The sequence below is a fragment of the Caenorhabditis remanei genome, chromosome IV, assembly GCF_010183535.1.
Source record: "Caenorhabditis remanei strain PX506 chromosome IV, whole genome shotgun sequence".
Lineage (NCBI taxonomy): Eukaryota > Metazoa > Nematoda > Chromadorea > Rhabditida > Rhabditidae > Caenorhabditis > Caenorhabditis remanei.
In genome coordinates, this window is record NC_071331.1 from 7,004,850 (window position 1) to 7,031,335 (window position 26,486).

The 26,486-nt window shown below is 34.5% G+C and overlaps 1 protein-coding gene across 1 annotated transcript; it reads right to left on the bottom strand.

Annotated features, from left to right (window-relative positions):
- Positions 1 to 9,646: 9,646 nt before the first annotated feature.
- GCK72_012662 (uncharacterized protein) lies at positions 9,647 to 13,370 on the bottom strand (the record flags this gene model as incomplete). The annotated part of the gene is made up of 9 exons (XM_053729294.1): positions 9,647 to 9,794; positions 9,892 to 10,067; positions 10,656 to 10,799; positions 10,884 to 10,961; positions 11,006 to 11,150; positions 11,343 to 11,477; positions 12,201 to 12,310; positions 12,956 to 13,109; positions 13,294 to 13,370. 9 exons carry the CDS (start codon positions 13,368 to 13,370, stop codon positions 9,647 to 9,649), a joined length of 1,167 nt encoding a protein of 388 aa, XP_053584066.1.
- Between the last annotated feature and the right edge of the window lie 13,116 nt (positions 13,371 to 26,486).

Below are 26,486 nucleotides of genomic sequence, written 5' to 3' on the forward strand. Positions count from 1 at the left end.
AGATAGACTACCTCTATCCTTTTCTGAAAATCCGGGATTTGCAAAGTTGATGAAATATGTGAAACCAAGGTATCGCATAAAGTCGAGATTTTCTTTTAGTCGTGTGGAGATCCCGAAACTATTCAAAGAACTACGGGACAATCTTCAAATCGAACTTAATAATGCTGAACATGTGGCTATTGCATACGATCTGTGGTCGGATGATGGATTAAAATTCGAAGTAATCGGAGTACTTGCCTATTTTCTAAAAGATGGTGAAGTGGTTCATCGGGTGTTGGGATTGATCAATTGTAAAAACGTCGAGCACAGTGGACATCAAATTAGTAAGCTAATGCGTGAGATGTTGGAAAAGTATAATATTCTCACAAAAACTGTCTGTTTTATGCGAGACGGTGCTTCCAATGCTATTAAAGCATGCGAAATCATTGGATTACCAAGCTTCGACTGCCTCAATCATAAATTGCATCTGGCTGCAAAGGACGGCACAGAATCGATGATTGGCTTGAAAATAGTTATTGAGAACTATAAGAAGATCGTTAGAAAATTGAAGAAATCTTCTGTTTCTCAGAAGGAATTCACGGAAATCCAAAAACTTTATGAAATTCCCGAGTTATGCTTGATTAAAGGAATCGATGTTCGTTGGGGGTCGCTACGAAGCATGTTCCTGAGAGCTCAAGAATGTCGATTAGCTATCAATGAGTTTGTGATGAGCAACCCAACTGTTCCAAAAATCAGTGATTCTGATTGGAATTTAATTGATGCCGTTTGTGATCTATTGAAACCTATTACCGAACAGTCGGATAATGTTCAGGTTTGTTTTAATCGAAAAACGATCACGTTAATATATTCATGTTTCAGAAAAGAGGAAGCACCGGTTCTATCATAATACCGCTGTGTACTTATCTAATTGATTTAATGAATGAGAATTCTGAGCATCCAGAAGCATCAAGAGCAATCGCTTTACGAATGCAAAGTGAATTGTCAAAGTATAAGAAGTGTAATGTATTGCATTTCGCAACGCTTCTGGATATTCGTTTTAAGGTTGGTTTTGTTTAGCTTTTCATCCATCGATTCTGTTTTCTTTTCAGGATATGTTCAGTACTACTGGAGTAAAAGAGGCTTTTATTGAACAAGCTGAATTAGATTTTGAGAGAGAAACACCAATTGCTGATGTGGAAGATTGTGGACCACCGCCTGCGAAAAAACAGTTAAACGACGGATTTCTCCAATACATTCAAGGAAAAATCAAAAAGTCGACTAAATCGGAAGCAGAAGTAAACTACGGCATGGCTATAAAATTAGAATTTGATAAATTTCTTGCTATTCCACCTGATCCGTCTGCCAATCCCATTCAATATTGGATGAGCGATCTTGCCACATCAGTCTTCCCTTTACTCCAAAAACATGCCAAAAAATATTTAATTGTTCCACCTGGCTCTTCTGAAGTTGAGAGAATTTTCTCAACAGCCTCTCATATTTTAACGAAATACAGAAAAAATTTGTCGGCGGAGCATTTCGAGCAGTTACTTTTCTTGAACAAAAACCTCGCTTTGATGAATTGATTTCAATTGTTGTTACTTCATAGTTTTTGTGTTTTTATGCTACTTTAATAAATTGTTTTCGTTTTTAAATCAATTTGGCTCTTATTTTTCTTTCTCGACTTATGAAAATCCTTATTATTATATGTTGCCGAAAGTTGCCGAAAATTGCCGAAAATTGCCGGTTTTTGAATTCGGCAATTGCCGGATTGCCGGGTTGCCGAAATTTTGCCTTGCCGCTCGTCCCTGATCATCATGAAACGATGTGGATTCGAAATTTCAAATTTCTAGAATGTGTTTCAAAAGTATTAAACAATGAGAAAGTGAAACATTAAAATATGAAGAAATGAATAATTTCTACAGAAGGAGCATGAAGAAATTGCGAAAAAAGCGAGGACGAATGCCGAGAAATTAGCTTCCAGATGGCTGGAACACCGGATATCTAGTCGCTTTTTATTTCCGCTAAAGAAGAGAAAAATGAATAAAAAATGCATGTTTTATTTGGAATATGTGTGTGGAGACACCAAGTTCTTCTAGACATGTGTGCGTGTTAATATGGAATTATTATGACACATTTCGTTCTATTTTTCTTGTGGGGACTAGGGAAGAAAGGAGAAAAAAAGATAAAAGGAATGGTCGAGAGTTCAGACGCCAAACGAAGCAAAATGTTCAAAAAAAAATTTTGAGATCAATTTTTGTTCAATACCAAACTTTACAAGTGCTTGTAAAGTGGACTCTTTGAAACATATAATTTTGTTAACTTTAAAAAAAAGATACACTGCCCAGATACTCAAGGAAAATCTCGTGGATACGGAGGATCCAACTTGTGACTGGAGTACGATTAAATTTGGACTAGCACCATGTCAAACATTTGAATGCTTAATGTTTTTTCAAGCGTTGTCAGACTCCTGCTGATAAGAAAAATAAACAATATTAAGTAAAAACTGATCTAGAAAATTGCGGAAACTAACAAAGTAATTCTCTAGTTTCAGTTACATCTGATAATGACCACGAAAATCAAAGTTTTCAATAATTCAGTTAATTTTGAAAAATTCACATATTTTATGAAACAATAGTGAAGTGAACTTGATTGGTATCTGTTTTTACCGAGATATTATTTGACTGACGCACTGATCTGGTATCAGAAAAAACAAATAATTGTTCAAATATACTATGAACGAGAAATGTTTCAAACATGTGGTATAAATATGTTTGGTTAAACAAAATATTCTTGAAGCAATTCGACATAAGTTTCAGCTAGCCTTAGACTAAGGGAACTCTAAAACACTCTTTCAATATTTCAGCCATACCCAAAGAATACTAATTTAATTGTTTCCCGTTGGACACTTATTTACCAGAGATACCTCCTTAACAATATAGTAAATCTAGCGAAACATCTTGAACTTTTTTCTAATTTTGGAAACAGTAATATATGTTTTGAATTATGAACATTTTATCGAGAAGTTGTTCCCATTAGAGTAATGGATAGTTTTTACTGTAAGTAGAAACTTTGATAATGTTTGAGAATTAGAAAATTTGATGATGTGCTCAATCGTGAAGAATGCCTTTGATAAATAAAAATATAAAAAAGTACCGTCGAAGTTAACTTTTTAGCTTTTAGTTGTTGCGGACTGAAGTTTCCGCGCTTGAAACAAGCCACGCCCTCTTTCTCAGCTGAAAAGGGGCGTGGCTTATTTTTAAAATATCAAAATGTTTGTTGCTCTAATAGTTTGACAAAAACCTCCGTTCAGAGCTCCAGACAATTTTGTTAAAGTATTAAAATAACATTCTTTATCTATGGTGAAGTTTCAACTAGATAACCGTATAAGATCGGGAATAACGCTTTTTGAAACATGTACAAAACAGTAATGATGAATTCGCCTCACGTGAATTACTGTAGCTTCTCCATTCTCAAAAAAAAATCAAAAAGATAGCAAAACAAAACAATTCCGTCAAGAGGTTTAGGGATAAGAAAAAAACAACTCCCTCCTCTTTTCTTCTAAGCCATAACTCATTTGGCATGTGTCCTAATGTGAATATGTATTTATACGAGAGACAACGATAACCGGGGCCTCCGAAAATGATGTTTTTAATGTGCAAAGCTAGTAGAAAAGGAGAGAGAGAAGGGACCGCCCAGTCGTCTGTCTTTCCTCCAGTTTACCATACAGTTTTGATGTGATCGGAGGGGGGATAAAGTAAGCGGTATGTTTAGGAGAGTAGGGTAACAAAAAATAAAAGAGAGAAGGGGAATTGGGGAGAAAGAACGTTGAAAATTGAATGAAAGATTGAAGTTCAGAGAGTTCAGGTCGATAGCAATCGGCTCATAGTTATTCAAAGGCAGAACATAATTTAATAAAACAGTACATTTATATTTCACAATATAAGAAAGCCAGAATTTGGAAATTTTTAATTTCGCATAACAAAATACGGAAAACTTTAAAATTTCTGTGACTTTTCACAGGAAAATTTGCTTTTCGCAAATATTGGATTATCCCTGTGAAATTCAATATTTTTGAACAGAAAAAGTTGCAATCAGAGCAAATGATGATATTTCTTGTGGGGAATTCCAGTAAAATAACAACTATGAGTTTTTCCTGTTTCGCGTAACATAAAAGTTGTATTTTGTAAAACATAACACCATTGATAAAATAAATACGTGAACTTTATTCGAATATCAAAAGCACGGAATTGGCAGCTTTGCCAACTCTGTGAAAAACAAAGGAATTGAAGGAAAAATATAAAAACACGTGAACTAAACAGGGAAGAAAAGGATTTCCAGAATCGGCAAAGTTGCCGATCTTGTTATTAAAAAAAGATATTCCAAAATAATTAATTACGTGAGCTTTGTGACAGTAGGAGAAGAACATCTTCGTGGTTGAAATCGCTCATCGAAAAGAAAGATGTTGATAAGAGCAGTAGAAGAAGCCGATCGATGATTTGTATTAAATTTATTCAAGTCTCGTTGTCTGAAATTACCATCAGGATTATAGAGCTCTTTGGTTTTGATTACGAACCTCTTTTAAGGTAAAATTCCAGTTGCTTCAAAATAATTTTAGTGATAAACCAACACTTATGTATATGTTTTGCAGATGTATTAGAGAACAAATTGATAGGTTCGGTCCTGAAATACGAATTTTTACAATACATGCGCCTTACCTGTCCGCGAGAAGAACACTTTTCCAAAATCTTTCCACTCGCATGTCAGAAAATGACAAACATTGCTCTAAAACTATGTTTTTTATAAATCTAGAGCACGTTGATATTTTTTCAACGATCTTTCTTCGCTGATATTTATTTGAATGTCAAAAAAATTCATTTCTCATTCTGCAATGTTTGTCATTTTCGGATTGGGAAGATTTTGGAAAAGTGTTCTTCTCGCGGACAGGTAAGGCGCATGTATTGTAAAAATTCGTATTTCAGGACCGAACCTATCAATTTGTTCTCTAATACATCTGCAAAACATATACATAAGTGTTGGTTTATCACTAAAATTATTTTGAAGCAACTGGAATTTTACCTTAAAAGAGGTTCGTAATCAAAACCAAAGAGCTCTATAATCCTGATGGTAATTTCAGACAACGAGACTTGAATAAATTTAATACAAATCATCGATCGGCTTCTTCTACTGCTCTTATCAACATCTTTCTTTTCGATGAGCGATTTCAACCACGAAGATGTTCTTCTCCTACTGTCACAAAGCTCACGTAATTAATTATTTTGGAATATCTTTTTTTAATAACAAGATCGGCAACTTTGCCGATTCTGGAAATCCTTTTCTTCCCTGTTTAGTTCACGTGTTTTTTATATGTTTCCTTCAATTCATTTGTTTTTCACAGAGTTGGCAAAGCTGCCAATTCCGTGCTTTTGATATTCGAATAAAGTTCACGTATTTATTTTATCAATGGTGTTATGTTATAATGCAGGATGTTTGCTAAGGAATATAAATTGAAAGAAGCACAGAATTATTACCTTTTCGAATAAAATATGATATATCTGATCGAACCGCAAAAATCTCCCAGAATCTTTTAGGAATTCATGTTTTCTTGATTTTCGCTGGTGCCCCAAGAAATATTAGAAAACTTTGATTTTGGAGTTTCAAATTAAAAATTTCCAAATTCTGGCTTTCTTATATTGTCAAATGCAGAAAAGAAAAAAACTATTCCTGAAGCTGGAACTTGATTCACTAAAAGAGTCATTTAATCGACTGATCATATCAACATTACTCCGGATATCCGGTGAAATAAGTCTGACACTTATAAGTTCTTACCCCAGAAGCTCAAAACATTGGATACCCTGGACTAACCAATTTCTGGGACATATGAAACAGAGTCTCTAAATGTTTGAGAATTATTTTGAGAATATGTTTGTTATGGGAACACGACAAAAAGTTGGAAAAAAGCTCTGTTAACGAGATTATGACATCTAAGCCTTTGTTTTGCAACAATGAAGCACTGATTTCACATATCCCACCGAATTTTCAGTCAGAAAGTAAAACAGTTTCAAAACAAAAACGAATATTTTGGAATGTATACATACATAGTTTGCTAGATTGAAGAAAAAATAAAAGCTGAGGGTGAATAAATAAAAATAAATAGCTCACAGATTTCTGAACCGATTCCAAAACTTCGATCTACTAACGAATAGTCCCCCATCCCTTTTGAATCCAATTTATGTTAAGGAAAGTGTGTGGTTCTAAATTTGCCGATAAAATTTCAAAAATTTTTGATTTGAGATCATCAGTATCTTTTCACTATGCAACAAAACTTAATAACAGCCAGAAACTGGAAAAAACCACTGTGACAAAAATAGATATCAGGGTGCTCCACCGGCGGTACAATCGAAGAAAAACCGGTTTTTTTCAACCGGTGAAAATCGTTTCCTCAGCCGATTAAATTCAACCGGTTTTTCAAAAACAAAAACCGGTTTGAAACCGAACAAAAATCGGAAAAAAACTATTTTCTTCGATTCTGTTTTTTAAAAAAACCGTTCGGTTTCGGTTTTCATCGGTTTAGAAACCGATTAAAACACCGATTATTCTTCGATTTTTATCGATTTTTTCCGATTTTGTTCGGTTTTTTTCTGAAAGTTCAAATTCTACGGCGGTTTGTCACGTTTCAATAACTTCACACGTTTTTTCTATTTTTATTGAAAACTTGAAAAAAGATAAGAATTTATCAATTTTAACGTAAAATCTAAATTGAAAACAGTGCAAAATATGATAGAAACGGGACAAACTACTGTAGAACTTGAACTTTCAGAAAAAAAACCGATGAAAATCGGCAAAAATCGAAGTATAATCGGTTTTTAACCGGTTTCGAAACCGATGAAACCCGACACCGAACGGTTTTTTTTTAAACAGAATCGAAGAAAATCGATTTTTTCCGATTTTTCCCCGGAGAAAAATCGATTTATTTTTCTAAAAACCGACAAATATTTTAACCGATTTTCTTACCAATAACCGATTTTATTCGGTTTTGAAGTATCGGTGGAGCACCCTGATAGATATTGAAGAGACAGAAAATCAGGTCACATTATTGAAGGAGAAAGAAGTCCTACTAAAACTCAACCAAAAGTGTAACTTTTATCACTCGCTTGAAACAGAATTATCTGAAACAAAATAATTTTTCTCAACTTTCGAGCAATTAAGCAATGTTAGAATTATGACAGATTGGAAAGAAACAATTTGAAACCGCGAGTTTTTTTTCAGTTTTTTACTGTAGAAGGTGAATCACCAATTATATAAAACTAAATATTAGAATAGAACGTTTTCTAGACAATTCTATACATCTTTTGCATAAAGTATTTTCTGTTTCATCAAGTTGCAAAAAGTGTCAGTTAACTCTCTACTCTAGTTCTATTTTGGTTGAAAAGAGGAAATTGTTGGAGGTTGGTAAAAAAAATTAGTTGATTTTAATAAAGGTAAAGTTGATTTACAGTTGATTTTCACTGTCACGTGCCCAAGAATGTTTAATTATAATTTCTAACGAAAAAGTGCAGAAGAAGGGGTCATTTTTCTATGGAAACTTATAACGTCTTTATCCTTATCTTTGTATGTAATTAGAATATCAACACCTTAACCAACCGATTGTTCATCGGACTTTGATAAAGAAAAAAGTAAGTTTCAGAAACTGTAAATTTTTGCATTTAGTTTTATTTTATTGTTCCGGTGCAAGCCAAATGCTTGTCCGAGTTAATCTCTCAAATAGAGATGCCGGTCTATTAGATAAAATAGGGTAATTCTCTACTCTAGGTCTTCAGTTATCCGTAGAAGGATCATGCTATCTAAGTTACACCGGAAATAAGAAAATCGCAGGTGATAAGACACGAGAGAAGGGGTTAAGTTAAATTAATTGTACGAATACATATACGAATAAAATATGGCGGGAGAGAGGATAAATAATAAACATTTGAAACATATGAAACAGAACTTTTAGAAGCCCACTAGTCAGATCGCTAAAATAAGAAGTTTGTAAGAGAAGTGCTATATTTTTGGTTACTTATGAAAAACTCGTGTCATTGAAATGCTCAATAACAATCACGAAAAAGGGAATTTTTTGTATTTCAACGCGAGTAGCTATTGACTTCAATTAAAAATTTCAGTTTCAGTAAAAAGAAATTTTGAAGTCGGGAAAATGTTATTATTTCGATCCATAATAAGTCGTGACATAAACTCGAGGGATAAAACTTCTGGTATCACTGATTCAAAGAAACTGACCCCTTTAAAGAAAATACATAATTGATAAATTGAAATGAAAAAGATATGACCACCCATCCCCAAAACTGCTAAACAAAAAAGGGAATATCCAAAAACCAGTTTGCTCCTCTTAAAAAGACAAAAAGCCAATTCAGAAAAAGAAATTCTATGCACTCACAGCCATTTTGCTGAAATTCAATCCTTTAAACATGGCCGTGCACACCACCCTCATGACTCGACTTGCTGAGCCAAAAATGAGGAGCAAAAAACGGAAAAAAGGGAAGAAGAATGATGTCCTCTTTATGAATATCTCATGTTTTCGGGAAAGAAAAAGAAAATGGGGGATCGGGTATCCAATGGTTACAAAACGGAAGACTCATTGTCGCCCTGGATAAGACGGGGGTCCGCGTGAGAGGATTCTTATTCCATATGGGCGGGGAGAGAATAGAAATGAATAGAAATGTGAAATGCATGAGCTCTCTCCGTCCGAGACGAATAATCGGCGGAAGGGGTAGGTGTTTGAGTAAAACACATACATTTTTATATGAACTTTTTTGGGGAAACGAGAAGGGAAGGAAGGTGGTGTACTAATAATAAGTAGGGGGGGGGGGGGAGTGTCATTGAGTTTGTATTTCAACGGATATCTAGATACGCGATCAATATGAACCATTAACAGCGTGAGACAAAAAAATCACTTTGAAACAGAAAAACAATGATAATTATCAAACAAATTTCGCACAAGGGTGCGAGGTCCGCAATGAAAATATTTGAATTTTTTCCGAGTCGCGCTGCGTGTGCGTTGCGGTTCATATTGAAAGATACGACAAATAAACGTAAAATTTCAATTTGGCACCCTGCCAGCCATTGTGGGACGAAGCGCGTTTCCGCGATTTTACTCCACACGCCCGAATCCTTGCTGAACACTCCTGTTTTTTCCAGAAGTTTTAAGATCTGGCTACCAATCAGGATTGAATTCACCGTTTCGTAGTTACATTTTTAGTTCCTTCGGTAACTTAAATTTAATATGTTGTTTTCAACAAATGGGAGGTAGATTTTTCTGAATACTCAGCAATAACATTTCGAGATTAATCAAATTGATAACTACTTTTTTTTAAAGAAAATATTTTAATTTTTAGAACAGTTTGAGCCTAAAGACTTTTCTAGAATATTTAGATTTCGAAACTAGAAATTTTGTATAAATCCGTGGTTCAACTACAGCAAACGAAGCAATTTTATTATCATTTTACAGTTGTTATGAAACAGTTCATTACACTATATAAAAGGCGTTGGTTACGGTAACCGAGGTTTTGTTTGCCGAAAATTTCAAGTTTTTAATGTAAAAACACTCGCATTGATTTACTGAGGAATCCTTTTTTCAAAACATCACAAATAAAACAGTAATCCTCATAAATATTTATTGTTTCGGAACATCCAAACGATAAGAAGGAGGCGACGATTCAGGCGTCGTCGGGTGTACCATATTCAAAACTTTCGCAAATGGATTCTTGTGTTGAGAGATTGCAACTGCAGTGGGTGGCGCTTGAGACCCATTTTTTGTTGGACTGAAAACACAGCTTAATTTTTGGATCAACTCAACAATCAATCCACCAAGAATAGCAAAAACAGAAATTTCGAAACAGAGAAAGAAATTCAACTCACTGGCACCAGTACATCGTTCCTTTCTCATCATCAGGTTCCTCTAATTTCAAAGGTGGACACGAGTCATGACACGTGTCGACAATCTCGATTCCAGTTGACATATTTCTGTCGATAAGCCAGTTACACTCAAAGTCATCGTCATCTTCACCGAGTGGGTTGAGGAGAGCTTCGGCGACCTGGAATAATGATACTGTTTCAGATATACAATGAAGCAGAGGGAAATTCAAAAAAAAAACAGTAAGTTTGGATTCTTACACTAGACGCCATAATGAGCCACTTAAAATGTCGGTAAAAATAAGGATCGGAAAATTTGCGCAAAAATTCAATTTTTTCGCGAAAAAGTCAAATGTCTGAAAAATCATCATAAATGTTCACAAAAATTGAAAAAATAAAAATGTTTGGAAAAAAGATCGGTAATTTTTACCGGGCCGGTTCAGTGGATTTTCGAAAACTCATTTGTTCTAGAAAGCAGTAGTAAAGTGTACCAAGAATAAGAAAAACTGATTACCTAAGATACACAGTTGTGAAAGCCGGGCTGGTGAAAGAGTGTACCTGCCCGGGCTACCCGATTTTGAATATTTTAAGGAACTCGTTTGGAGGAAAATCTGTATGAAATAGTGATATTCGTGCCTGAAATTATTGAAATCCTATAAGCCCTAATGAAAACAGTAAAAGATTCCTGTTTAGGATTCGAGTAACGGCAAATTTCTGAAAGCTGCTGTGCCCGGCCCGGCCCGTAGTAAGTCTGCTAAAAAGATACCCACCTTCATCCACCCGACGAAAAACACGAATTGTAGAATTGTCATGATTGGAACGATTGATTGAGCCTCAGTTGGTGGAGCAGATAGAAGGTATTGACGAGAAATCAGACAGATAATGAAGTAGACACGGACTGCCAGGAAGACGACCTGAAAAATTATATGTGTTTCACAATAGTTATTTTTTATCGCCTAATTAGGTGTTAGTAATCGTAAGGTTAGATGGAAATTTACCTGTGGATAAGCAATTGGGATTGGTACCCAATCGTATTTTGTCAACATTTCCATAGATTGACGGAAGTCTTTTATGTTCTGAAATCTCCGATTCATTCACTAAACCATACCTCTTCTCTTACCATCAACACCGAGTTCATACTCTGTACGGAGTCCACATTCTTCGTTTCAAACATTGCCTTATGAACCAGCTGGTTTGCCCAATGAGTCGGCAACCAGTACTTATTATACATTGTCTCGCATTTATACATCTTTTCCAGGTCATCCCTATACAAGAATCCCTCAGTGACTAATGATTCCATAGAAGGGAATCTTCTTCGGACTCTCATTGAGATATCACGGAGAACCAAGACTTGAGAGAGGACTAGGTAGCGGATGATAGTGCGGCGGAGCACTTTTGCAGCATGGTCAGTGCCAGCGACTAAGGTACCCACAGATAGAGCAACGTGGGTGTCCTACTTTTCAATAAATCCGATATTCGTAAATACTGATCTCCATCTATCCACCACAATTGTCACGAAGAATCCGAGCATGAACGTGAGTGGGATATGGACAAGACGAACGTTCAGATGGATAGCTGCATATTCGAAGAATCTGGAAAAATAATGTTTCAAACACTTGATATAAGAACATTTGTTTGATCAATTTGCTTGACGCATACCTACCTCTTCTGATTCTCTGTCATCAAATACCGATAAAAGCATTGAACAACTGCAAATGCAAGAATCCACATTGTCAGTTCCCATCGAACGGATTTCCAAATCGAACCGAGTCATCTGGAAGGTACGTTTTTAATTTTTTCGCTGCTTCACAAAAGTAATTTTATTCCGGAATCAGACCGGGCTATAGTGCTCGCTTTGAGGTAAGGATTCCATTCGGTCCAATTTTTGACCGACCTGACCGACCGCCGACCCTACCGACCCCCGACCGACCGATCGCCGACCCACGCAATTTTTTCTGTCTGCATGCGCCATAATCGACGACAAACTTTGAAAAGAAATCCGGCTGAAAACTGACTTTTTCCGGGCAAGGATGACAAAAAATGAAAAAAAAATTAGAAATAATTTGGACAAAATTAGTACTTCTAACAATTTTTAATACCAATTTTCGGTCATAGTGCAATTTTTAATAACCACAGGTTTGTTATTCCGATTTTCAAAAATAACTCGAAATTCGTCAAATTTTTCAAAGTGAATCATGTTTTGACATAATTTTCAGCGCACTTTTCACATCTTGAATTTTGTAAAATTCTGAAATTTATGAAAAAATAAACTAAATTTAAACTTCCGCCGATAAATACGCAAACACTTCACGCACAAATGCGGACCTCGGTCGGCTCGGTCGGCGGCAGTCGGTCGGTCGGCGGTCTGTCGGCGGTCGGACCGAACCCGACTGGACCGAATGGAAGCCTTAACTCTGAGGTCGAGCTATAAAACTCACTAATTTCACTACGGAATTCGGATGGTATTTTGAACAGTGAACACAGTAAACAGAAAATTTTCAGCGTTATTCTATCGAATTCAATAGATCAACTAATTCAAGAGTTTCTAGAAACAGTATCATTCAAGGTTCTTTTGTTTTGTACCACTGCCCCAGTACATTAAAAAATCATCTTCTGCTACAAAAAAGAAGTAAATTTCCGATTTTATAATAGCTACCGGTGATCTTTTCATATCTCGTCAGTTGCAGTTCTTTTTTTTGAAATAAAATCGAATCGTCTAAAGAGTTTTAGTACATTACCGGTCAAAAATTGTTGACTTTATTTTTTTCGGCTGTAACTCTGAAATGGCAGAAAAATTGAACTTTTGGGTACTTGTCAATCAAGCGAAACGAAGAGTTACTCCAATAAAATATGCATGAAATACTTCTAGAAACTCATATTTTCTCCGCTTTTTGCATTTGTGCACCCGGTGAGTGACACGTGTGTTCCGAGTGGACTATTGGGATTAATGGAATCACAGGATTTTGGGGAATTCGAAACAAACAATAACTGTTTTAAATAGTTTAGATCATTGACTGTTAATGTTGACTATTTACTGAGTTTCTGAAATGTGAATGAAAATAAATCTCACCAAATTCCAGGGTCCTTCTGAAGAATCCTGACTTTCGTAGAGATGAAGATAGAAACTACTGGATGCATATCTCTCGGGAGCCAGTGTATTCACTCGGAATGTCAAATCCATCACATCTTTCGGACCACGACGATCAGTGCTCTCAGAGCCTTCTCTAAAAATGTTTCGAAATTATTTGATTTTTTCGAATGGCAAAATTTGCATTTAGGTTCATATTTAATGGAATTCAAGAAATGTCAATATTTATTGACAAGTTTGTGAAACAGTTTCATTACAAAATTATAAACTGAATTATTTATATTTTCAGTACTCAAATGCATATTTACACCAAAACTCACTTCCTCAGTTTCGGCGGTAGAAGGGGCGGAGCCTTGCATGCTCGACGCATCTCCATGATATGACGGATCCGTACCATATTCATTTGATTTTTTAGTGTGTGTTAGGAGGCAAAGATGTGTGTGCTTGCTGAAAAAAAAATAAAGTTATTGGAAAGGCAAAATGCACACGAATTGAAAAATGAAAAACGGTGACAATTATCAGAACAGTTTGAAACCGGGAGGAATTATTGAAAAGATAAAGAAAAACGTCAATGAGCGCTGTCAGCCTTCATGTTATTTACCCCTACGGAACAGAGCGATAATACAAACTATAAACTAAAGTGCATATATGTTTTATATGAAACATTTGTTCTCTATTCAAAAAGTTCCTCCGATTACGATGATGTTCACTGTTTCCTGTAGAGGATATTTTTAGCTAAGATTCTGAATTGAAATTGAAGAAAGAAATCCGAGTAAATGTTCTTAACAAAACGGTACCACCTCCAATATCAACCAAAAAGCAGCAAAATGAAACCGAAAAAAAACGGAAAAAGGAGAAACAAGAAACAATGCCAGTTGTCTCTCTGTTGTTTCTGAAGAGACCCGAAGCCTTATGCATTTTTGAGCACTTTCTACATTTTTTCGGCACCGCCCGAGATGAGATGATGATGATGTTGATGATGATGTCTTTCCCTTTTTTGTTAGGTTTTTGAGTTTTTTGAAGGGAACCGAGTGGAGAGGGGGACCGGATATATAAAAGGGTAATAAATTATTCTTCCTGGTTCCGTTCCACCAAAAAACAATAACAAAAAAAGGAGAAAGGAGGGGAGGAACACAAGAACGGAGGATTGTTGGAAAAGTCGCTGAACAGTAATCTGAAAACTATCAAACATGAAATGTTTTGATGCTTACAGACCCGATTCTTGACCTACCCCTCCTCACTACCCCTTCCCGTGACACCACGTCAAAGAACTCCAAAAAAGTGCCCCTACAAAATTATATTACTTTTTTCAAAACTCGCAGTCTCTCCTAATTTAGAAGGACCAACAATTGGATAGGACAAGAAAAGAAAAAAGGAATAAGTTGGGGAGAGAGAGCTCATTGACTAATAGCCTTCTTCACTTTTTAAGTAGCGGTCTCAAGTAGAAAGGGGAGACAAAAATAATGAAGGGCAATAGGAATGGGGGGGGGGGGGGGTATTTTGGGAGAGGTGATTGGAATAATGACAATGGGAGTTTCTGTTTCAGGTTGTTGGGAAATGGTCGTGGATTATTAGATTGGATATTATTAGTAAAGATATGATAATGAAAAGGAATTGATCAGTACAGATTTTTAAAATTTAAAACTTTGGAAACCGAGACAGTAAAATTAAATGGGTCAGAAAAAGAGGAAAACCAGGATAAAACGTTGGTTTTTCTTCTTTTAAAAAACTTCGACCATTACCAATGAGACTAATATTTTTAATTAACAAAACATGACTTCAGTGGAATTTGAAACTGGGAAATCTGGAAAGAAATAGTTAAAATTGGACAAAAACTAAAAATATGTTGGAATTTATCATAAAGCTGTTTTCAATGATGATGAACAAATGAAAAGCAGTTTCTAATTTTGTTATATAGAAAACTACAGAAGTCTCTATTCAGTACGTAGTGCTCAGGTACTGATTCCAATAGTTGTTTTGTCTTAAGAGAGCTTTTTGAAACTGTATCTCGGAATATACATAAAACAATTGGAAAACGCGAAAATGGAAAACTCTGGAAACCGAATAAAGTAACATTAAAAATGACTTATGCTGAATTTGAAACGGGAAAATCGGAAGTAGAGGCTTTTCAGGTCCACCGGTATCAGATAAGCAACAATGTTTGGATTTTTTAATGCTAGGGTTAATTATCTTCAATACTACTAATTAACTTGATCCTATATGTAGTTAGTGCCGTTCTGTCGAAACAACAAAATCGGTTCTAACTTACAGACTCAGAAAACTGTCAAGTTAGGAACTGGATTAAATAAATCATAGTGAAAAAATAGTGAATAATTAGAAGTTGTTGTAGAAAAAACATCGTTGAGAGATGAAAATACAGAGCACTTTAGTAGTACTCTGAAACACAACATCAGCAACTAATTGAACAATTTATTACTTTTTTTCAACAAAACTGGAACAATAAAAGCTATAACTGAAACAGCAGGTCACAAGGGTAATGAATTCACTAAAAATGGATATCTTGTGAAAAATTGCTTAAAGTTGGACGAACAAATATCGTTACTGATTCCAACAGTTGTTATGTCAGAAGACAACTCTTTGAAACTGTATAAAATCATATGCATAAAACAATCAGAACATACTTGAATTAATACAACTTTCTTTCGAAGTCCAAAAAACTCCACTGATGAAACAGACAATACTCAACTCACTTAAATCTGGTCTTTGTTAAATATACATTTCAGGACTACTCTTTATGCTTTGCACCCAAAACACAAAAATCCAGGCACAAATACTTCAAATTTCAACTATAATATTTTCAGTGTATCGAATTTCCGGAGCTCTCCATGACACCACAATAACAACTTGGTCAAGTTTCACCTGTTCTCGGAAAACGAAACGGGAGAGAGAATATGGGCTGGAAGCTGGAGGGAAGGACGGGTCAAAATCCAGTGGAGTGATGAAAGTGAATTCCAAATTTGTATTAATCAGTTTTGGAAACAGATAAACAAAGTTAACCGTTTCGTCAAAAAAATTCTATCGGCTTGGACGTTTTTTTTTCTGTTTTTGGGGTTGTGGGAGATTGATATTTTGCAAATTTAAAAGTTTTTTTTTTCCAGTATAAATTTTTCTAAAAAGGTTGTAGTGAGAAAAGTTAGAAAATTCAAATCCAAAATTTTGCAAATCAGATATGAAGGCCTTCATCATTCTCAAAGATTCAAGAAATCATTGCTTCCAATTTTGATAAATTATTTTTCATTCTTTCACGAAACAGTTTTCAGAGTTGAGGATCTTTTCTGTCTGCTAAGAACGTTTCACAGCTTCCAGGATCTCTTGGGGGCATAGAAATCGAAGTGAAAAATTGGAAATGTATGCCCATATTTCACTTATGTTGCAAGAAAACTAAAAAATCTGAATGTTTTGGAGGAATCAGGTGAACCAGATCCAGGAATACTAGCGCCGAAAAATGTTTGCAAATCCGCTCTACAGAAATCGGGTGAATTTTTCACTACGAAACGGTTCGGAAAGAATTGTATGCTTACACTGAATCAGTGATACGACGCAATAAAATGTGTGCACTCCGTCCTTCTGTATGTTTTTTTGATTTGCAAAAAAACACAAAAAGAGAATAAAAAAACAGGAAATAGGCAATATGAGGGAAAATGTCATGAAATCCATAGTCAATTAGTCAAAAAACGGGCACAGAAAATGTGGAAATAAGGTCGGATTTTATGAGAAAATGGCGTGTGTTTTCTGTTTGCAGAATTCATTGGGAAGAAGAAAGTGGCGACTCGTACGGAGGGGAAATGGGCTAGACATGGAGAGAGGGATACTCATAAACTTAGATTTTACAGCTGATTTTTTGGGGGAATGGAGGTTGAGAAGTACTTCTGGGAAATATACATGTTGTCTGCCTGGACAGAGATATTTTTGGAAAGTAGGAAGTTGCGACGCTCCGCTTATTATTTTCATAAACAAAATAGCTGAGTTATGAATTTTTTGAAACTGGAATTGATTTCGTTTCAGTTTGATTTTGCACAGTGAATTTGATGAGTTGAGAGGCGTATGGTCCGCAACAAAAATTTGAATTTTTCCCAAATCAAGTTGCGTGCGCGTCGCGGTTTATATTTGAAGATACGGAAACAACGGATAAAACTTGAAAACCGTTGGGCGACGAAGCGCGTTTTCACACTGCGCCTCGCACAGCTGTGAGCACTATTGACCGAGATGATACAAATAACAGTGTGAGAGATAGAGTGAGACAAGAGGACTTTTCAAGAAAAAACTTCAGTCGGTCATCAGCTAAAAGTTTATTAACTATGCATGTCTTGTGGAAAATCTATTAACTACAATTTTAAACTAAACAAAAACCGTTTCACTGAAACTGTGATTATGTTATTTGTGTCTACAAAAATCAGTGAGGTTTTGAACTATATGGGTTTCTATACATCTGAATATCTATTTCTAACTTTTATGATGGAGCGCAGTTGGTACAAACGTTAATCCACTGTCAAGTTGAAAACGGGGTCAATATAAAATATTATGAAAAACAGTAAATAATTAGAACTTGTTGCAAGCAAAAAATAATTCAAGAATGAAAATGACTAAGGAATATTGAATTGATGTGAAATTCTCTCTGAAAAAAAGAACAGTAATTGCCGTCAAAAAAAGAAACTACAAACTACGATAAAACATGTTTTCCGCTAGACTCATTCGAACAAATTTTATGCGTCTTGAAAAAAACCAGTCTGTCACCAATTGTTGTATCCACTTCTAGAACTAGAAATGAACCACCAGAAACAGTATCAGACCTTCACAGTAGTATGAGTGTCTTTGCTAAGTTCGTGTACAGCAATAATCACGTGTGCTGAAACTGCGTGAAGCGTGACATGATATCTATACTGTATTGGCAAAGAATTCTTCTGTTTCAGTCTTCACTTGAGAAATCCTCTATCTCAGTTTTGCTATCTTAGTTTTGCGCTCAGTTTTCTTCAGTTTCGGTAGTGCGCGGTTGTAAAAAGAGTGTCAGGCTGATATGAAAGACACGCCACCCTCAAAAAATAAAGCAAAATTTTACTGTTTTCAAAAGTAATATATTGGGATTGAATCATCATGAAACGATGTGGATTCGAAATTTCAAATTTCTAGAATGTGTTTCAAAAGTATTAAACAATGAGAAAGTGAAACATTAAAATATGAAGAAATGAATAATTTCTACAGAAGGAGCATGAAGAAATTGCGAAAAAAGCGAGGACGAATGCCGAGAAATTAGCTTCCAGATGGCTGGAACACCGGATATCTAGTCGCTTTTTATTTCCGCTAAAGAAGAGAAAAATGAATAAAAAATGCGTGTTTTATTTGGAATATGTGTGTGGAGACACCAAGTTCTTCTAGACATGTGTGCGTGTTAATATGGAATTATTATGACACATTTCGTTGTATTTTTCTTGTGGGGACTAGGGAAGAAAGGAGAAAAAAAGATAAAAGGAATGGTCGAGAGTTCAGACGCCAAACGAAGCAAAATGTTCAAAAAAAAATTTTGAGATCAATTTTTGTTCAATACCAAACTTTACAAGTGCTTGTAAAGTGGACTCTTTGAAACATATAATTTTGTTAACTTTAAAAAAAAGATACACTGCCCAGATACTCAAGGAAAATCTCGTGGATACGGAGGATCCAACTTGTGACTGGAGTACGATTAAATTTGGACTAGCACCATGTCAAACATTTGAATGCTTAATGTTTTTTCAAGCGTTGTCAGACTCCTGCTGATAAGAAAAATAAACAATATTAAGTAAAAACTGATCTAGAAAATTGCGGAAACTAACAAAGTAATTCTCTAGTTTCAGTTACATCTGATAATGACCACGAAAATCAAAGTTTTCAATAATTCAGTTAATTTTGAAAAATTCACATATTTTATGAAACAATAGTGAAGTGAACTTGATTGGTATCTGTTTTTACCGAGATATTATTTGACTGACGCACTGATCTGGTATCAGAAAAAACAAATAATTGTTCAAATATACTATGAACGAGAAATGTTTCAAACATGTGGTATAAATATGTTTGGTTAAACAAAATATTCTTGAAGCAATTCGACATAAGTTTCAGCTAGCCTTAGACTAAGGGAACTCTAAAACACTCTTTCAATATTTCAGCCATACCCAAAGAATACTAATTTAATTGTTTCCCGTTGGACACTTATTTACCAGAGATACCTCCTTAACAATATAGTAAATCTAGCGAAACATCTTGAACTTTTTTCTAATTTTGGAAACAGTAATATATGTTTTGAATTATGAACATTTTATCGAGAAGTTGTTCCCATTAGAGTAATGGATAGTTTTTACTGTAAGTAGAAACTTTGATAATGTTTGAGAATTAGAAAATTTGATGATGTGCTCAATCGTGAAGAATGCCTTTGATAAATAAAAATATAAAAAAGTACCGTCGAAGTTAACTTTTTAGCTTTTAGTTGTTGCGGACTGAAGTTTCCGCGCTTGAAACAAGCCACGCCCTCTTTCTCGGTTGAAAAGGGGCGAGGCTTATTTTTAAAATATCAAAAAAGCTTGTTGCGCTAATAGTTTGACAAAAACCTCCGTTCAAAGCTCCAGACAATTTTGTTAAAGTATTAAAATAACATTCTTTATCTTTGGTGAAGTTTTAAGTAGACAACTGTATGAAATCGGAAGTAACTATCTTAAAAACATTCAAAAACAGTAATCAGAAACTCTCCTCCCGTGGATTACTGTAGCTTCTCTATTCTCAAAATCTCAAAAAGATACCAAAACAAAACAATTCCGTCAAGAGGTTCAGGGATAAAAAAAACAACTCCCTTCTCCATTTTCTTCTAAGCCATAACTCATTTGGCATGTGTCCTAATGTGAATATGTATTCATACGAGAGACAACGATAACCGGGGCCTCCGAAAATGATGTTTTTAATGTGCAAAGCTAGTAGAAAAGGAGGGAGAGAAGGGACCGCCCAGTCGTCTGTCTTTCCTCCAGTTTACCATACATTTTTGATGTGATCTGGGAGAGGATAGAGTAAGCGGTATGTTTAGGAGAGTAGGTTAACAAAAAACTGAAGGAGAGAAATAGAATTGGGGGGACAGAACAATGAAATTTGAATTGAAGATTGAAGTTCAGAGAGTTCGGATTCAAATTTATCGGCTCATAGATATTCAAAGGCAGAACATAACTCAATAAAACAGTAAATTTCTATTTCACAGAATTGTGAAATGCAAAAATTTTAATAATCAAAATTCCTGGGTTCGCTGGCAAGATGTTCTCTAATGCTAAAATTTGATTCACTAAAAGAGTCATTTAATCGACTAATCATATCAGCGTTACTTCGGATGTCCGGTGAAATAAGTCTGATACTTATAAGTTCTTCGCCAAATGATGAAAACATTGGATACACTGGTCTAACTAATTTTTGGGACCTATGAAACGGGATTTCGAAATTTTTGAGAATTTCTAGAATAGGTATGTTTGTTAAGTAAAAAAAGTTCCGCTAGCGATAGTGTGCTATCTAAACCTCAGTATTGCAATAGTGTAGCACTAATTTCAAATCTCCAACGAAAATCTTTTTTCGAATTTAACTGGTTCTACATTCACAGTTTTGATAAAGGTAATTGGGTTTTTAATGTTTTCCATTTTTCAGTCTATAAACCACAATTGTACTGTCAGTTAGAAAATAAGACTGTTTCAGAAAATGTATATTTTTGAATTTGTACGTATGTATTTGTTCAATTTATAAATAAAGAGAACCTGAAAAATACTTGTATTTGCTAGAAGAGCAGAAAATTTGTATATTTTTTCAAGTATGTCTTATTTACCACGAAAAGTTTCAAATTGTTGAAATTTGTAAAGAATCCGAAACAGGACAGGAAAATAAAATTTAATGAAGAGAAAGAAAGTCAGGTCACATTATTGGGTAAAGGAGAAATTATAAACGTAAAACAATTAAACTCGATGACACACTAGAATTCAACCAAAAGTGTAACTTTTCTCACTCACTTGAAACGGAAAAAGAATTTTTTATTGTAGAAGGTGAATCACCAATTACATATATAAAACCAAATATTAGAATAGAACGTTTCCTAGACACTTCTATACATCTTTTGCATAAAGTATTTTCTGTTTCATCAAGTAACAAAAAATGTTAGTTAACTCTCTACTCTAGTTCTGTTTTTTTCATCGTCGACCAGCAGATTAGTTCTCTAAAACAAAGAAGAAACATTCGAAACATAATCTTTCGACAAATCAGTAAATTAGAAAGATATGAGTTCGTACGAACAGAGGAAATGTTTTTTGTTGATTTCGTAAAAAAAACTCGTAGCCATAAAACGTACAAAAACGAATTAATTTTATTCCAGTAATCTACCTGTTTTTATTTTAATCAACGCTGAATTCCATGGAAAAGATAAAATCCTTGATGGTTGGTAAAAAAATTAGGTTTAAAAAAGTTATGAGCTTTTTACAGTTGATTTTCACTGTCACGTGCCCAAGAATGTTTAATTATAATTTCTAACGAAAAAATGCACAAGAAGGGGTCATTTTCCTATGGAAACTTATAACGTCTTTATCCTTATCTTTGTATGTAATTAGAATATCAACGCCTTAACCAACCGATTGCTCATCGGACTTTGATAAAGAAAAAAATAAGTTTCAGAAACTGTATATTTTTGCATTGGTTTCATTTTATTGTTCCGATCCAAATGCTTGTCCGATTTAATCGCTCAAATAGAGATGCAAGTCTATTAGAGAAAATAGGGTAATTCTAGGTCTGCAGTTATCCGTAGAAGGATCATGCTATCTAAGTTACACCGGAAATAAGAAAATTGCAGGAGATAAGACACGAGAAAAGAAGTTAACTTGAATTAATTGTAATATAAGAAAGCCAGAATTTGGAAATTTTTAATTTGAAACTCCAAAATCAAAGTTTTCTAATATTTCTTGGGGCACCAGCGAAAATCAAGAAAACATGAATTCCTAAAAGATTCTGGGAGATTTTTGCGGTTCGATCAGATATATCATATTTTATTCGAAAAGGTAATAATTCTGTGCTTCTTTCAATTTATATTCCTTAGCAAACATCCTGCATTATAACATAACACCATTGATAAAATAAATACGTGAACTTTATTCGAATATCAAAAGCACGGAATTGGCAGCTTTGCCAACTCTGTGAAAAACAAATGAATTGAAGGAAAAATATAAAAAACACGTGAACTAAACAGGGAAGAAAAGGATTTCCAGAATCGGCAAAGTTGCCGATCTTGTTATTAAAAAAAGATATTCCAAAATAATTAATTACGTGAGCTTTGTGACAGTAGGAGAAGAACATCTTCGTGGTTGAAATCGCTCATCGAAAAGAAAGATGTTGATAAGAGCAGTAGAAGAAGCCGATCGATGATTTGTATTAAATTTATTCAAGTCTCGTTGTCTGAAATTACCATCAGGATTATAGAGCTCTTTGGTTTTGAATACGAGCCTCTTTTAAGGTAAAATTCCAGTTGCTTCAAAATAATTTTAGTGATAAACCAACACTTATGTATGTTTTGCAGATGTATTAGAGAACAAATTGATAGGTTCGGTCCTGAAATACGAATTTTTACAATACATGCGCCTTACCTGTCCGCGAGAAGAACACTTTTCCAAAATCTTCCCAATCCGAAAATGACAAACATTGCAGAATGAGAAATGAATTTTTTTGACATTCAAATAAATATCAGCGAAGAAAGATCGTTGAAAAAATATCAACGTGCTCTAGATTTATAAAAAACATAGTTTTAGAGCAATGTTTGTCATTTTCTGACATGCGAGTGGAAAGATTTTGGAAAAGTGTTCTTCTCGCGGACAGGTAAGGCGCATGTATTGTAAAAATTCGTATTTCAGGACCGAACCTATCAATTTGTTCTCTAATACATCTGCAAAACATACATAAGTGTTGGTTTATCACTAAAATTATTTTGAAGCAACTGGAATTTTACCTTAAAAGAGGCTCGTATTCAAAACCAAAGAGCTCTATAATCCTGATGGTAATTTCAGACAACGAGACTTGAATAAATTTAATACAAATCATCGATCGGCTTCTTCTACTGCTCTTATCAACATCTTTCTTTTCGATGAGCGATTTCAACCACGAAGATGTTCTTCTCCTACTGTCACAAAGCTCACGTAATTAATTATTTTGGAATATCTTTTTTTAATAACAAGATCGGCAACTTTGCCGATTCTGGAAATCCTTTTCTTCCCTGTTTAGTTCACGTGTTTTTTATATTTTTCCTTCAATTCATTTGTTTTTCACAGAGTTGGCAAAGCTGCCAATTCCGTGCTTTTGATATTCGAATAAAGTTCACGTATTTATTTTATCAATGGTGTTATGTTTTACAAAATACAACTTTTATGTTACGCGAAACAGGAAAAACTCATAGTTGTTATTTTACTGGAATTCCCCACAAGAAATATCATCATTTGCTCTGATTGCAACTTTTTCTGTTCAAAAATATTGAATTTCACAGGGATAATCCAATATTTGCGAAAAGCAAATTTTCCTGTGAAAAGTCACAGAAATTTTAAAGTTTTCCGTATTTTGTTATGCGAAATTAAAAATTTCCAAATTCTGGCTTTCTTATATGAATAAAATATGGCGGGAGAGAGGATAAATGAGAAACATTTGAAACATATGAAACAGAACTTTTAGAAGCCCACTAGTCAGATTACTAAAATAAGAAATTTGTAAGAGAAGTGTTATATTTTTGGTTACTTATGAAAAACGCGTGTCATTAAAATATACAATAACAAATTAATCTACCTGATTGATCACGCGAAATCACGAAAAAGAGATTTTTTGAATTTCACTGCGAGCAGCTATGGGCTTCAATAAAAAATTTCAGTTTCAGTACATACAGATATTCAGATAAGGATAATTTTATTGTTGAAATCCTAGTCAGACCAACAAAAATATAAAAGTTTGTGAAAGAAGTGCAATAGTTTTGAATTCGAAGGAAAACCTCGTGTTTCTAAAACGTAAAATAACAAATTAATCTAACTAATAGATTTTTCGAAAATCATGAAACGTTAATTTTTCTATTTCAATGTTAGTAGATGTGGACTTCCATAAAAATGTTCCGTTTCAGTGAACACAAATTTTCAGATAGGGATAATTTTATTGTTGCGATCCAGATAACAGACTCTAGGAAAAAATGCTGGTTTCGAATAGAATAGTGACCCCATGAAAATACATAATTGATAAATTAAAACAAAAAAGTTATGGCCACCCATCCCCAAAACTGCTAAACAAAAAAGGGAATATCCAAAAACCAGTTTGCTCCTCTAAAAAAGACAAAAAGCCAATTCAGAAAAAGAAATTCTATGCACTCAGCAATTTTGCTGAAATTCAATCCTTTAAACATGGCCGTGCACACCACCCTCATGACTCGACTTGCTGAGCCGAAAATGAGGAGCAAAAAACGGAAAAAAAGGAAGAAGAATGATGTCCTCTTTATGAATATCTCATGTTTTCGGGAAAAAAAAGAAAATGGGGGATGGGGGTATCCAATGGTTACAAAACGGAAGACTCATTGTCGCCCTGGATAAGACGGGGGTCCGCGTGAGAGGATTCTTATTTCATATGGGCGGGGAGAGAATAGAAATGAATAGAAATGTGAAATGCATGAGCTCTCTCCGTCCGAGACGAATAATCGGCGGAAGGGGTAGGTGTCTGAGTAAAACACATACATTTTTATATGAACTTTTTTGGGGAAACGAGAAGGGAAGGAAGGTGGTGTACTAATAGTAAATGGGGGAGGGGTTGTGTCATTGAGTTTGTATTTCAACAGATTTCTTATGAAAACTAAACTACAAATCAATAACCAACATTCAAAAAATCACTTTGAGACAGAAAAAAACATAATTATCTAACAATTTTTGCACAGGGGTGCGAGGCGTAAGGTCCGCAATGAAAAAAATTGGAATTTTTCCAAGTCGCGCTGCGTGTGCGTTGCGGTTCATATTGAAAGATACGACAAATAAACGTAAAATTTCAATTTGGCACCCTGCCAGCCATTGTGGGACGAAACGCGTTTCCGCGATTTTACTCCACACGCCCGAATCCTTGCTGAATACTCCTGTTTTTTCCAGAAGTTTGAAGATCTGGCTACCAATCAGGATTGAATTTACCGTTTCGTAGTTATTTTTTTAGTTCCTTCGGTAACTTAAGTTTAATATGTTGTTTTCAACAAATGGAAGGTAGATTTTTCTGAATACTCAGCAATAACATTTCGAGATTAATCAAATTGATAACTACTTTTTTTAAAAGAAAGTATTTTAACTTATCTCTAACTTGCTGTGGTGTAGATATATTCACAAACTTTCTGTTTCCCCAGTACCGTTAATTTGATGCATTCAACATTTTTTAATAAGAGTAGAAATCTGCTGATGTTTCCTCTATTTTTCAAACAGATTGAATTAAATTCAAAAAATTTTAAGCGTCAAGGTTTTTTCTTGAAAATTTAGATCTCGAAAATAGACACTGGTGCTCCAATAGACACATAACGGAGTAATTAAAAAATTGTTGTGACAGTTCACAAACCAAATAAACTGTGAAAAAACAAAAAAATATATCTGATACAATATGAATTTAATATACATACTGTAAATTTCATAATTATCTTGCTTTCTTCTTCTCTTTGATTTATCGATTAGAGTGATTACGGTGAGAAATTTCCTTGCGTAACTTTGGTAATTGAACCTACGGGACTCACTCCGCCATTGTATAATCTACTAATACGGTGCTTTCTCTACATTTTGAAACATGAGGTTACGGTTTTTCACTCCTTTCAGCATATCAGAGTGTGGCGTAAGGTCCACAACGAAAAAATTTGAATTTTTCTCCGTTGATACGACAAATAAAGTTACAATTGTGTAGCCCTTGGATGAATAAATGAAAAATGACATTAGTCGATTAACATAAGTTCTGAAACAGTGAGTTTTTTTTCGGGCCCGGCATGACTTTCTGGGTATTTAGAGTTTCTCAAACACTCCTTATTGTAGTTGATAATTCATAAAAAGATAAATCAAGGTAATAATTTCTATTTTTTGAAAAAAAATTTAAGCTTTTCTCTAGTCCGGTGTCTCCTAGATATACACTAACTTTCTGTTTTCCCAGTACCGTTAATTTGACGCGTTCAATAATTTTTTTTTAATTCATGAAATTTAATCGGTTTCCTCTATTTTTTAAACAGACTAAATTAAATTTAGAATACTTTTAGCGTGAAGGCTTTTAATTGAAAATTTATATTCCGAAACTGGAAACTGTCTATGTTTGAGCACGCGGAATGTCTTCAACCACTGAAGCAATTTTATCTGACAGCATTTTACATTTTTATGAAACAGTTCATTAAATTAAATGAGAAGCAATTTGAGCCGTTCAGAAGATTTTTAAGACTTAACGAATATGGAAGACTTTATTAAGAAGGAAACATTATTTTAGGTCACAAAAC